This window comes from Oryctolagus cuniculus, chromosome 5 (genome assembly GCF_051225735.1).
Source record: "Oryctolagus cuniculus isolate XC-2025 breed Fujian yellow rabbit chromosome 5, ASM5122573v1, whole genome shotgun sequence".
NCBI classification, from domain to species: Eukaryota; Metazoa; Chordata; class Mammalia; order Lagomorpha; family Leporidae; genus Oryctolagus; species Oryctolagus cuniculus.
Genome location: NC_142871.1, coordinates 82,451,107 through 82,465,000, shown reverse-complemented (window position 1 = coordinate 82,465,000; position 13,894 = coordinate 82,451,107). Strand labels below are relative to the sequence as shown.

General features: G+C 46.7%; 1 protein-coding gene across 1 annotated transcript in view; it reads left to right on the top strand.

The window, feature by feature from the left end:
* The window catches only part of GJA10 (gap junction protein alpha 10), a 53,341-nt gene extending 39,447 nt beyond the window's left edge, over positions 1-13,894 (top strand). Inside the window, exon 3 of the mRNA XM_089332898.1 lies at positions 8,165-13,894. Within this exon, the coding sequence (XP_089189024.1) occupies positions 8,165-8,203 (39 nt within the window). The 3' untranslated portion in view covers positions 8,204-13,894. The remainder of the gene's footprint in view (positions 1-8,164) is intronic.

Here is a 13,894-nt window from a genome sequence, read left to right as displayed (position 1 = left end):
AGAAATAAGAGTTGCTAGAAAAGTTGTTTCCATTTTGTGTCCTGTGCATTCCATCTCAGAGATCTTGCCCTTGGTTTGCTCTTTTTCTCTGGACATGGAATCTGGACTTTGATTTTGTAATCAACTTTGGACTCCTGACTCTGAAAACCCAATTTCTTTAGCAGGTTGTTCTCTGGAATCAGTCCTAAAGTAAGGGTTGGTTGCTTATAAATGTCTTGACAAGAGTTCATGATTGAGAGGAATTATGGCTGGTATGACATTGTCTGGATTCTTCAAGTCTTCTCTTCAGGGCGATCTTGTCTATGGCCTTGGCTTGATTTTAAAGCCTTCTTAAATTCTGGTCTTTTCTGCCTAATTCTTCGATTCAGAAAAACAAGTCTGGATTCTTGACTCTTCTGTGTTGGTTTCCAAAGAAAGTTTTCATTTGGCAGCATCACTTAGGTAAGGTTTTTGGTTGAAGGTATCGAGGATTTTCAGCTGGTTATCTGTGATTTTGCTGTGACTGCAATTCGATGTGATGGCTTTGTTTGAACTTCTGTCTGGGGCCGTGTTAGAAGAGAGTTTTTGTGTCTAAGCATCTCCCTAGGAGCAGGTTTTAAGTAAGAACAGTTCATTAATTATTTCTTTCTTGGATTGTGCTTCTGGTGCTGTCTCTAAAAAGTCACCATTATACCCATGTTCATGTACGTTTTCTCTCAAAGAATCTTTCTGTGTTTTTTTTTTTTTTTTAATTTGTACATTTAGGTCTATGGCCATGATGAGCTCATTTTTTGTGAAGGGTGTAAGATGTCTAGGTTCATTTTTTACATGTGAGTGTTGAGTTGTTTCAGTACTATTTGCTAAAAAGACTTTTTTTTTTTTTTTTTTTTTTTTTTGCAGGCAGAGTTAGTGAGAGAGACAGAGAGAAAGGTCTTACTTCCATTGGTTCACCCCCCAAGTGGCTGCTACAGCCAGTGCTGTGCTGATCTGAAGCCAGGAGCTTCCTCCTGGTCTCCCATGTGGGTGCGGGGGGCCAAGCACTTGGGCCATCCTCCACTGCCCTCCTGGGCCACAGCAGAGAGCTGGACTGGAAGAGGAACAACCGGGACAGAACCGGCGCCCCAACCAGGACTAGAACCCAGAGTGCTGGCGCCGCAGGTGGAGGATTAGCCTAGTGGGCCATGGTGCGGCCAGAAAGACTATCTTATCAACTGTATTGCCTTTGCTTCTTTGTCAAAGATCAGTTCACTTATATTTTCCAGTTCTATATCTGGGCTCTCTATTCTGTTCCATTGGTCTACTTGTTCTTTCACCAATACTATACTGTCTTGACAGGCAGAGTTAGACAGTGAGAGAGAGGGACAGAGAGAAAGGTCTTCCTTCAGCTGGTTCACCCCCCAAATGGCCGCCACGACTGTTGCTCTGCGCTGATCCAAAGCCAGGAGCCAGGTGCTTCTCCTGGTCTCCCATGGGGTGCAGGGCCCAAGCACTTGGGCCATCCTCCACTGCCCTCCCGGGCCACAGCAGAGAGCTGGCCTGGAAGAGGGGCAACCGGGACAGAATCCAGCGCCCCGACCGGGACTAGAACCTGGTGTGCCGGTGCCACAGGTGGAGGATTAGCCTAGTGAGCCATGACACCGGCCTACTATACTGTCTTGATTTTTGTAGCTTTGCCCCTCAGTATAAACTTTAGAATCACTTTATCGATATCCACAAAAGAAATTGCTGCAATTTTGATTGGGCTTGTTTTGAATCTGTAGGTTAATTTGAAAGGAGCTGCCAGGTTGCTGATACTGAGTTTCCCTATCCATGTACATAGAATATCTCCCTATTTATTTAGTTTCTCTTTCATCAGAGTTTTGTAGTTTCTCTCATTTGAGTTTTTGTGTACTTTTTTAGATTTACACATCAATATTTCATTTTTTGAGGTGTTAAAGGCAATTTTTTTTTTAAGAATTATGTTATTTGAAAGTCAGAGAGGGGCCAGTGCTGTGGTGCAGTGGGTTAACACCCTGGCCTGAAGCCCCAGCATCCCATATGGGCACCGGTTCTAGTCCCAGCTGCTCCTCTTCCAATCCAGCTCTCTGCTGTGGCCTGGGATAGCAGTGGAGGATGGCCCAAGTCCTTGGGCCCCTGCACCTACGTGGGAGACCCGAAAGAAGCTCCTGGCTCCTGGCTTCGGATCAGCACAGCTCCAGCCGTTGCATTCAACTGGGGATTGAACCAACGGATGGAAGACCTCTCTCTCTCTTTCTCTCCTCTCTCTGTGTATAATTCTGACTTTCAAATAAATAAATAAATCTTTTTTTAAAAAAAGAAAGTCAGAATTGCATAGAGAGAGAAGGAGAGGCAGAGAGAAAGAGGCCTTCCATTCGATGGTTCACTCCCCAATTGGTCACAACGGCTGGAGCTGTGCTGATCAGAAGCCAGGGACCAGGAGCTTCCTCTGGGTCTCCCACGCGGGTACAGGGGCCCAAGGACTCACGCCATCCTCCACTGCTTTCCCAGGCCACAGCAGAGAGCTAGATTGGAAGTGGAGCAGCTGAGACTCGAACAGGCGCCCCTATGGGATACTGGCACTGAAAGCAGCAGCTTTACCCGCTATGCCACAGTGCCGGCCCCAAAGGCAATGATTTCTAAAAATCATTTTTATTTGAGATGCAAGGGGGAAGGGAGGATGATGATTGGGGGGAGAGAGAGACAGCAAGACCGAGAGAGACAGAGACACACAGAGAAAGAGTACACCCTCCATCTACTAGTTCATTCCCCAAATGTCTGCAATGGTCCGGCTCAGTCCCAGCTTTAGCCTGGCTGGGAGCTGGGAACTCAGTCCAGGTCTGCAGTATGTGGGGCAGGACCTCAATCACTTGAGCCATCATTTCTGCTTCCCAGAGTCAGTGGAAGGGAGCAGAAAGGGAGACCCAGAAGTTGAGTTGGGACTTAAACCCAGGCATTTTGATATGGGATGTAGGTATCCCAAATAGTGTCCTAACTGCTAGGTTAAATACCCTCCCCTAAAATGTTTTTAATTTCAAATTCCACTTGCTCGCTGCTGCAATTTAGTAAAGCTATTGGCTTTTCTACATTAACCTAGTATGCTGAAATCTTTCAATAATCAATCCAGAAATGTATGTGTTAATTCCTTCAGATTTTCTACATAACGAATCATGTTTTCTGTGACCAATTTTATTTATTCCTTTACAATCTGTATTTTATTTATTTCCTTTTTTAATCTTACTGTATTGGCTAGGATTTCTAATATGATGTTAAAAAGCAGTGGTGAGGGGCTGGCACTACGGTGTGGTATGCTAAGCCTCCATCTGTGGCAACGGCATCCCACATGTCGAAGCTGCTCTCCTTCCAGTCCAGCTCTCTGCTGTGGCCTGGGAAAGCAGTGGAGGATGGCCCAGGTGCTTGGGCCCTGCACCCGCATGGGAGACCTAGAAGAAACTCCTGCCTCCTGGATTTGGATTGGCCCAGCTCTAGTCATTGTGGTCATGTGGGGAGTGAACTAGGGGACCTTTCTCTCTGTCTCTCCTTCCCTCTGTCTATAACTCTACCTCTCAAATAAATAAAATCTATATAAAAAACAGGAAAAAAAAAAGCAGTGTTGAAAGGAGCTAACCTCTTTTTGGAATTTTCTAAAAATTATTGTTCTTGTTATTGAAAGGTGGAGATACAGAGAGGGAGAGGCAGAGAGAGAGAGATGTTTCATCTGGTGGTTCTCTCCCCAAATGGCCACGACGGCTGGAGCTGGGCCAGTCTGAAACTAGAATCAGAAGCTTCCTCCAGGTCACTGATGTGGCTGCAGGGGACCAAGCACTTGGGCCATCTTCAACTGCTTTCCCAGGCACATTAGCAGAGAGCTAGATCAGAAGAGGAGCAGCTAGGACTCGAACCGGTGCCCATATGGGATGCTGGTGCTGCAGGTGGTGGCTTAACCCACTATGCCACAGCAACGGCCCCAAATTATTGTTATTTGCAAAGCAGAGAGAGAGGGGCAGAGGGAGAGGAGGAGAGGGAGGGGGAGGGAGGAAGAGGGGAAGAGAGAGGGAGAGAGGGAATTGATCTTCCATCTATTGGTTCACTCCCCAAATGCCTGCAGCAGACGGCTGAAACCAGGAACCAGTAACTCATGTGGTATCAGGGACCCACATAACTGAACCACCACCTGCTGCCTGCCAGGGTAGCATGAACAGGAAGCTGGACTCAGAAGCACAGCCAGGACGTGAACCCAGATCCTCTGAGTGGCAGCAGTGTTACAGGCAACATCTTAATTGTTGTGCCAAACACATACCCCATCCTTGTTTCTGTTTATAGTGAGAAACTTTTAAATTCCTCACCACTAAAGATAATGTTAGCTGTAGGTTTTTTGTAGATTTTTTAAAAATCAAGTTAAGGACATTCTCTTCTATTTCTAGTTTTCTGGGAATTTTTATCAAGAATGTGTGTTGGATTTTGTCAATTGTTTTTTTCTGCATCTACTGATATGATACTGTGTTTTTTTCAGTAGTATTTTGATATGTAGATTACTTTAATTGATTTTCAAATGTTAATCAGCCTTGTATACCAGGAATAAACTTCACTTAGCCATGGCATATACTTCTTCTTCTTCTTCTTCTTCTTTTTTTTTTTTTTTTTGACAGGCAGAGTGGACAGTGAGAGAGGGAAACAGAGAGAAAGGTCTTCCTTTTTGCCGTTGGTTCACCCTCCAGTGGCCGCTGCGGCCGGTGCGCTGCAGCCGGCGCACCGCGCTGATCTGATGGCAGGAGCCAGGTACTTCTCCTGGTCTCCCATGGGGTGCAGGGCCCAAGCACTTGGGCCATCCTCCACTGTACTCCCGGGCCACAGCAGAGAGCTGGCCTGGAAGAGAGGCAACCGGGACAGAATCCGGCGCCCCAACTGGGACTAGAACCTGGTGTGCCAGCGCTGCAAGGCAGAGGATTAGCCTAGTGAGCCGTGGTGCTGGTGGCATATACTTCTTTCCAAAACTTGTTGTATTTGATTGGCTATATTTTGTTGAGGACTTTTGCATCTATGTTCATGGGAGATACTGGTCTTTAACTTTTTTTTTGTAATATTTTTTTTTTTGACAGGCAGAGTGGACAGTGAGAGAGAGAGACAGAGAGAAAGGTCTTCCTTTGCCGTTGGTTCACCCTCCAATGGCTGCCGAGGCCTGTGCGCTGCAGCCAGCGCATCGCGCTGATCCGATGGCAGGAGCCAGGTACTTCTCCTGGTCTCCCATGGGGTGCAGGGCCCAAGCACTAGGGCCATCCTCCTCTGCACTCCCTGGCCACAGCAGAGAGCTGGCCTGGAAGAGGGGTAACCGGGACAGAATCCGGCGTCCTGACCGGGACTAGAACCCGGTGTGCCGGCGCCACAAGGCGGAGGATTAGCCTATTGAGCCGCGGCGCCGGCTTTTTTGTAATATTTCTGTCTAGTTTTGATATTAGGGTAAGGCTGCCTCAAAGGATAAATGAGGGAACATTCCTCTTTCTTTTATCTTCTGGGATAAATCATATAAAATTGATATAACTCCTTCCTTAAATGTTTGATAGAATTCTCCAGTGTCCCAACCTGGACCTCAAGATCTGTTTTGAAAGGTTATCATTGATTCAGTTTAACAGATACAGGTCTATTCAGATTATTGATTTCTTCTTATGTGCATTTTGGCTGACTGCGTCCTTTAAGGAATAGGTCCATTCTTTCTAGGTTATCAAATTTGTGGGCATAGATTTGTTAAAAATATTATAACATTATTAATCCTTAATTATCCTTATAATGTTCACAGGTTCTCTATAGAAGTTCCCTTTTTTATTACATTAGTAACTTTTGTCTTCTTTTTAGTTTGCCTGGTGAGATTATTAATTAGATTGTACTTTTCAAATAACCAGTTTTTGTTTTTTAAAATATTCTCTCCTGATTTTCTGCTTCAATATCATTTATCTCTGCTCTAATTTCTATTATTTTTCCTGCTTACCTTGGATTTAGTTTTCTGTTCTTACTTTAGTTTCCTAAACTAGAGTATTGATTTTAGAGCCTTCTTATTTTCTAACATATGCACTCAATGTTCTAAGTTTCTCCCTAAGCACTACTTTGGCCACATTCTAGAAATTTTGGTGTTATGTGACCATTCTTAGTTTATGGCATTTTAAAATTTCTTTTGGTATTTCTTCTTTGATCCAAGTGCCTTGTTTGATCTTCAATTTTGGGAGAGTTTTCTAGTTCTCTCTGTGGTAACCACTGGTTTTAATAGGCATGCACAATTTATGTTTTGTTACACACTGCCATCAGCTCAGGAAGGGCTATTCCCGCTTATCCTCTCCCCAGCTTGTCAGCACCTACTTCCCCACGCTCGTGCCAGTGACACACACACACCCCAGTGTGCCAAACCTTGAATGTTTCCCTGTGTTGCGATTTACATATCTGTGATTCCTACTACCACAAGCGTTTATGTGTTTATTGCTGTTCTGCATTTCTACCGTAAATTGTCTATGCTTATTTTTCTGTTGTGATATTTTTCTTCTGGTTTCTAGGAGTTCTTATATGTTATTGCATTAATCCTTTGTCTGTAATAGATACTGAAACATTTTCTCCCAGTGTGCTTGTCTTTTACTCTTGTTTATGGCATGTTTTAAAAGTCTTTTTTTTTAAAAAAAGATTTATATATTTATTTGAAAGGCAGAGCTACAGAGAGGGAGAGAAATCTTTCATCTGCTGATTCACTCCCTAAATGATCACAAAGGGCTGGGCCAGGCTGAAGCCAGGAGCCAGGAACTTCATTCAGGTCTCCCACTAGGATGGCAGGGGCTCAGACACGGGTCATCTTCCACTGCTTTTCCCAGACTCATCAGCAAGGAGCTGGGTCAGAAGTAGAGCAGCCGGGACATGAACTGGCACACATATGTTACTGCTATGCCACAATGCCAGCCCATGTTTATGACATTTAAATTTTTTGATATTATATTTAATAATATCTAATCTCTGATTTCTAGACTCTGATTTCTAGACTCTAGTCTCCTTGGTGAAGGTATCTTTTGACTCAGTGCTATTAATGAGCTATTAGGTGGTTCTCCAGAGAGTAGAGTTGGACTTTTTAGCTAAGAAGTTTTATATAGTTTATTGATTATCAAAGAATCTGAGGAAGAGGAGGACACCCATTTCACTGATGGCCTGATTGTGGTCTAGATATTGCTACAGATTTCCTGACTGTAATTCTGTGACGATATCCATTTTATGGATAAGGGAATAGGTAACTTGACCAAAGTTGTGCGGTACAGGCTTTGGGACACACAGGGAATACATGAATCATTGTTGGCTGAATGAATGAATGAACTGGAATTTTATCCTAAGCTTGTCTGACTCAACCCAAGCTCCTTCTCGATCCCATTGTTGCTCCTTGCTCTCTCTGCACCAAGGAGCCTGGGCTTTGCACATGTTTAGGGTCAGAGACAGATTATCACAAAACAGAGCATTCTACATTTGAGCTACAATTTCCCATCTTATCCAAAGCCTCAAATCTGGCTAATTGTAGAAAGGACAAAGATAGAACTTAGGTAAAGGCTAACCTTTTGGTTTTAGGTCTGGATTTTGCACAGAACAACCACAGGAGGAAGAGAAAACGGGTAGGAGTCCAATCTTTAGCAGTAATGCTATCAGGCAGCAGGAGGTGCATCTCTAGGGAGGCAGGGAGCGTTGTCCTCTGCAATTTCACTTGGATCCCTGACATCTGCGACATACAGAGTCCCTGGTGGGTGGGCAGGATTCAGTTTTATAAGCCCTTTGAGTCTACTTTCCTTATCAGTTTCTTTTCTTTTTTTTTTTTTGACAGGCAGAGTGGACAATGAGAGAGAGAGAGAGACAGAGAGAAAGGTCTTCCTTTTTGCCATTGGTTCACCCTCCAATGGCCGCTGCGGCTGGCGCACTGTGGCAGATGCATTGCGCTGATCCGATGGCAGGAGCCAGGTGCTTCTCCTGGTCTCCCATGGGGTGCAGGGCCCAAGTACTTGGGCCATCTTCCACTGCACTCCCGGGCCACAGCAGAGAGCTGGCCTGGAAGAGGGGCAACCAGGACAGGATCCGGTGCCCCAATTGGGACTAGAACCCTGTGTGCCGGCACCACAGGCGGAGGATTAGCCTATTGAGCCATGGCGCCGGCCCCTTATCAATTTCTTATCTCTTTCAGAACATGCTTCTGGAACTTTCATCAATTATGAAGAAATAACGCACCAGGAGCTGCTAGCTGGTCTCTACAGGAGGAAAGCTGTGCCTCCATCAAATTGTGGAATGACAACAGGACCCACCCGCTCCACAGACACCCAGCAGGTGATGGGCTGTGAACTGGATGCTCCAGCCTGGGCTCACCTCCCCAGGGGACCTTTATCAGTCTCTCATTGCCCTGCCTTGCACACTGTTGGGGGCAGGTCCAGTGCTCAGGCAGGGGGCAGCTGTGTATCAACAGAGAAAATCTAGGGCAAGGGCTGCTGTTGCCCTGAGGAAGAGGACTGGGCTAGAGAGCTCTCTTTCCCAGCATGCTGCTGGTTCATCTTTGCCTGGAGAGCACACCAGCTCTGCAGGAGCAGCAGCAGCGGAACATGAGTCTAGAACATGAGTCTAGAACAGTCTTGGAACATGAGTCTAGACCAGGCCTGGAGTTCTGTGCTCACCCTTGGCTCAAACAGGCTTCCTGTTGGGAGAGACAGACAAGAGATAAAAAGATGGCCAGGGCAGGGGTAGGGGTTGGGGCCCTGGCAGACACACCTTCCATTTGCAGTTTGTGTGCAAATGCCCACAGCAGCCAGGGCTGTATCAAGCCAAAGCCAGGAGCGTGGAACTAAATCTGCGTCTACCATGTGGGTGGCAGGGACCCAAATACTTTAATCATCACTCTTCGGCTCCCAGGGAAGCTGGATCAGAAGCAGAGGAGCCAGGACTTGAATCAGGCAGTCTGACACAGGATGTGGGAGTTTCAAGTGTTGTCTAATTGCTAGCCCAACGCCTGTCCCATTGCATGATTTTATTGTATTCTGCTAGGATCAGTCACTGGTAGGAGTGATGCCCATTATTTGTGGCAACAGGTGTTTCCTGCAGATTGGGATATGCCAGCACCTCTTCCTCAACCTCCCCGCCCTTCCACTGGTCCTGAGTCATCCAAGGAGAGGGGCCCCCAAAGCACTTGGCACTTTCTGTAGCACAGACTGGACAGCCCTATGATGCACACCAGGTAGTCATTCTGTGGGACTGTTGGACTTACCTGAGTTCTGAGAGCCATAAATGTGGGCTCAATTCCCACGGAAAGGGCCACTTAGCTCCTCCATCCCATGGCCAGACTCCCCCAGTCCTGACCATGCCCCTTGAACAAAAGGCTTCATTATAAGGAGAACCAATCTGGTACAAGGTCACAAAGCACTGTGGCACCTGTGAGATAAAAGTCCATGGGACACGCACGCAGTGGCACCTGCCTCTGACCTCATTCCTACCTCCAGCACCCTAACACAACTGCTTCAGCTCTCCTGCTCCTACCTGTCACTGCTCACACCGCAGTGGGCTGCTGGACAGCCTCTCCCACCTCACGCCTGCCTGTGAGGGACTGGCATCCTACGGCATCCAGCAGATGCTTAGCCTATAATGCCTTTCTTGGTAGTAGCCTTTTTTAAAAATTTATTTTATTTATATGAAAGACTGAGAGAGAGGGGTCTTCCATCCGCTGGTTCACTCCCCAGATGGCTGCAATGGCCGGAGCTGCACCGATCTGAAGCCAGGAGCTTCTTCCAGGTCTCCCACGTGGGTGCAGAGGCCCAAGCACTTGGGCCATTTTCTACTGCTTTCCCAGGCCACAGCAGAGGGCTGGATCGGAAAAGGAGCAGCTGGGACTACAACCGTTACCCATGTGGGATGCCGGCGCTTCAGGCCAGGGCTTTAACCCACTGTGCCACAGTGCAGGCCCCATGTAGTAGCCTTATAATTATAGTAACAAGTACCATTTTGGGGGGCGAGGGCAGTTTTTTCTTTTTCCCCAAGGAGCATGTACTAGATGCACCTGATTTCTAGGAGGAACTCTGACCATTAGAAGTAAGCTCTCCATTACAGGAGACATTCAACAGCTGGGGTTTTGCACAGGGAGCGTAGCATTGGCCGAGCTGCTCTGTGCTTCTTGCCTGAATGCTTCCTGGGTTGTCTTTGTAGCTGTGCTTTTTCAGAAATGGAAACGATGTAAAGAAGATAAACTCTTTCACAGTCAGTCTGTGGAAGAGCTAGTGAAGACCAGGTAGATGGGGCCATGTCCAGACAGGTGCCTTCAAGGGGCAAACCATATTCCAAGTGCTCACAGCATATTCCAGGGGTAGGGACTGTCCGGGTCACAGTGACATCACTTGGCTTGGCCCTGCCAAGACAACAGGAGGCAGGATGAGAAATCCAATTATCTGTAGCAGGCTGCTTCTTAAGTTGATCATTTGTATGCCAGGTGAATGATGTTCTACATATCCAAATGGCCCTTGGCAGAAAATGGTGCTCTAGCCTTGAGTACCGTTGTGTGAAGTTATTACTGTTTATCCCTATTTTATAGATAGTTAGGCTCAAATGATTCGGTAATTGTCTCACCAAAGGTCACCCAGCTGAGGTGTGTGCTGGAATCCAAACCCAGAGGCTGCATCCCCCAGGCGCCCCCCCCCCCCTCCAGGAAGCCCTGCCCTCCTGGTTGTTAGAGTCAATAGCCTCTGGGCAATGATTTCCTTACACATCTCTCTGCTCCTGTAGTCTGGGAGAGCTTGAAGGATCAGGCCCGTGCATTTCTAACTCTGGACCCTTAGCACGCATCACAGTGTTGTTTGAGTGAATCTATGCTTATGTACAGCTGCCAAAGACAACAGCTCGGCGATGGCTTCCGCTTCTGCAGTCTTTGTTCCTTAGCCACTGTTCTGTCCAGTCTTGTCATGTCAACAGGCTTATTAGGAGCCTCTTTCAGAGGCCCCTACGGCATTTCCTCCTTTTGTAATTTAAATTTCCTTCACCCTGTAAAGCCTTTACAGGGTTGGCAACCACACTGCACAAATAGCGGTCAAAGAAAAAGCCCAAAGGGCCTGGCGTCAGGTGTGATGATGTTCCCAGTGACTGCAGGCCACAGTGTCTCTGAAATTTGCATCCCTTGCTGCAGGATGAGGTCCCCTGCCTTGGAGATGCACTGGTCTTCAAGAGGAAAAAGAACAAACTAGCCACAGGGAACCAGCAATGCCTCTTTCTGGCTGACCAAGCAGCCAGAAAAGTGGCAGGTGTGTTAGGGTGGCTGTGGGGAGAGGAGGTGTCATGTACAGTGACAGGAAAGACACTCGCATAACGGGACCTGTGCTCTCTCTGGGCCTTCACTCCTTGACACCAGGACGTATTAGGTTCATGTGCACTGGAAGGCCCAGGTGCTCAGTGGGGAAGAATTAGAAATCCAGTGCCCCAGAATTAGATGCAGCTCATTCCCCAGGAGCACATCCCAAGCAGGGACGCCAGGGGCTGCTGCCCGCCTGGGGCTGGGTGACCTGGAATGGCTCTCTTCTCCAGGGTGTGACAGCTGGTGGTTTATTCTGGGTTGGACCACGATGGTCACTGCTGCTGCCAGAGCCAATGTCAGGGTTAAAGGTGCACATGCCTATAAGTTCCGAACGATCAGGTTTTCCTACAGGAAACCATGGGACTAGGACTCATCTGTTTGTCCCAGAAGGGACTGAATAACTTCACTTCAGGCAAAAACAATCCACCTGCCACACCTGAAATGCTATGATGGTGATGTTTTCAGAATAGCATGCATTTGCTAATTCCATTCAATGCTCCCTGGAAGCCTTCTCTATGTAATAAGTGCCTGTGGAGGGGTGGGCATTGGGCACAGTAGTTAGGATGCAGTTTGAGACACCTGGATCCCCACCAGAGCCCTGGGGTTCAAGTCCTGGTTCTGCATGTGATTCCAGCTTCCTTCTAGCGTGCACTCTTGGAGACAGCAGGTGATAGCACCAGTGGTTGGGTCCCTGCCACCCATGTAGGAGACCTGGCTTGAGTCTCCAGCTTTTGGCTTCAACCTGCCCCAGCCCTGGTTGTTGGGAGTATTTGGGGAGTGAACCAGTGGACAGAAGCTCTCTCACTGCTTGTGTGTGTCTGTCTCTCTCTGCCTTTCAAATAAAATTCTAAAAATTAAAAAAGCACCAACGGAGACTCACTGGAGGGAGATTCAGTGGATTTTTCAGCTTTCCCATATAGTGGATTGGATGCAACCTGATCTCAGCACTTCTGGGAACTCACAGCCTGACAGCTCGGCCACGCTGCACCTGTGCCGCTCTAGTGGCTTCTCTCTCAACTCACAGCTCAAGTCCAGTGTCACTCATAGTCCTTTGGCCTGCCTACCACTGACTCTCATTGGCCTTTTACAAGACACAACCTAGTGAATACACGTTCCCGGTTTACTCCCCAACTCCAATTCTAAACCCTTTTCCCTGCAACTCGTTGCATTTTGGAGTTGATTTCCCTTTCCTTCACTTACTTTCATTTAGCTTTTAAAAATTAAGTCTTTTATTTTGATATAATTACAGATTCACCTGCAGTTGCAAGAAATGACAGGGTCACCGATTGCCCCCAGTGGTACCACATTGCAGAGCTACAGGATAACATCCCAAACAGGGCAACTTCGATCTCCTCTTACAGGCACTGGTGGTTTTTTAAAATTCAGAGTTTCAGAATCGCATTAGCACTATCAAGGCTTTCAGATTAATTTCTAATCAGATTCATCTGGAAGCAAGATAGAAGCTAAATGGCCTCTCTGGGAAAAGGACTTCCTGAGGCATTCCACTCCACACATTCTGTAATATGGGACCAGAGTCAGAAAAACTCAGTTTACAATGCATAATGATATGTCTTTATTTCATCAACAGAAATGGTGTCTAGACAAAATTCAGTTAACACTAGCAATTCAATTGGGTGAATTTTTTTTTTTGCACAATAGTGTATTTACAATGAGTAAATGAAGTTTCAATTCATTAGTTCATAGCAATGCTTTCCCCCCAACCCCAAAAGGTAAAAATTCTTACAGAGAATAAGCATCAACAGCCATTTCATTTTTACAATAAAAACCACAAGAAAAACCACAATCACTTAGAAAAAAAAATGACAAGCCTAAGAACTAGTACAATAAAATGATGCATTGAATTAAGTTACGTTAATCGCATAGAATCTGTGTAAAAAGTATGTAGAAAAACACCTGATGTAACCTGTTACAGTCGTTGACCAGTTATGAGAGGTACAGAGGGTTATACAGGTAGATATGTGTGAAAACTGTCCGTATTGTTCGGCCTGGGGAGGAGGAGGAGAGGGGCTGCAGCCCCTTGCATACACTGAGAAGACCCTGTTTTGAATATGGCCTCTGGAGTTTGTAAGGCATTTATTAGAGGTGCACTTGAGTCAGACTGGTTCTGGAACAAACGCTCACAGGCCCCCGCTGGCCTCACAAGCAAAGATGGCGCTTGCCTTGAATGGCTCGCTGCGTCTAACAAGCACCTGAAGCTCCCACATGCATTTCCAGTCTTCCTGCTCTCTCACCTCAAGTGCCAGGTCTTCTACGTCAAGAGTGTGTGGGCGTGCACCTGGCATCCGCGCATGTGAAATGCATCATTAGGATTCAAGTGTTTGTGTGTGTGTGTGGGGGGGGGGTCACCACTCTGCCTCCACACATGTTTTGGCAGAGGACTTAGCATCAAGTTGTACGAAACCCCTTCTTTGCCAAGTCCCTTCACGCTTTCCTGATAAACACAGCTGATGGTCCCCACCGGGAGCATGTGGCACTGAATGCAAGTCTACCTGAAATGAAAGGTCTCAGTGCACTTCTGCTTCCACGAAGGGCCACTGTTTTCTCTGAGGTCAATAAACTGGAATGAAAGTGAAA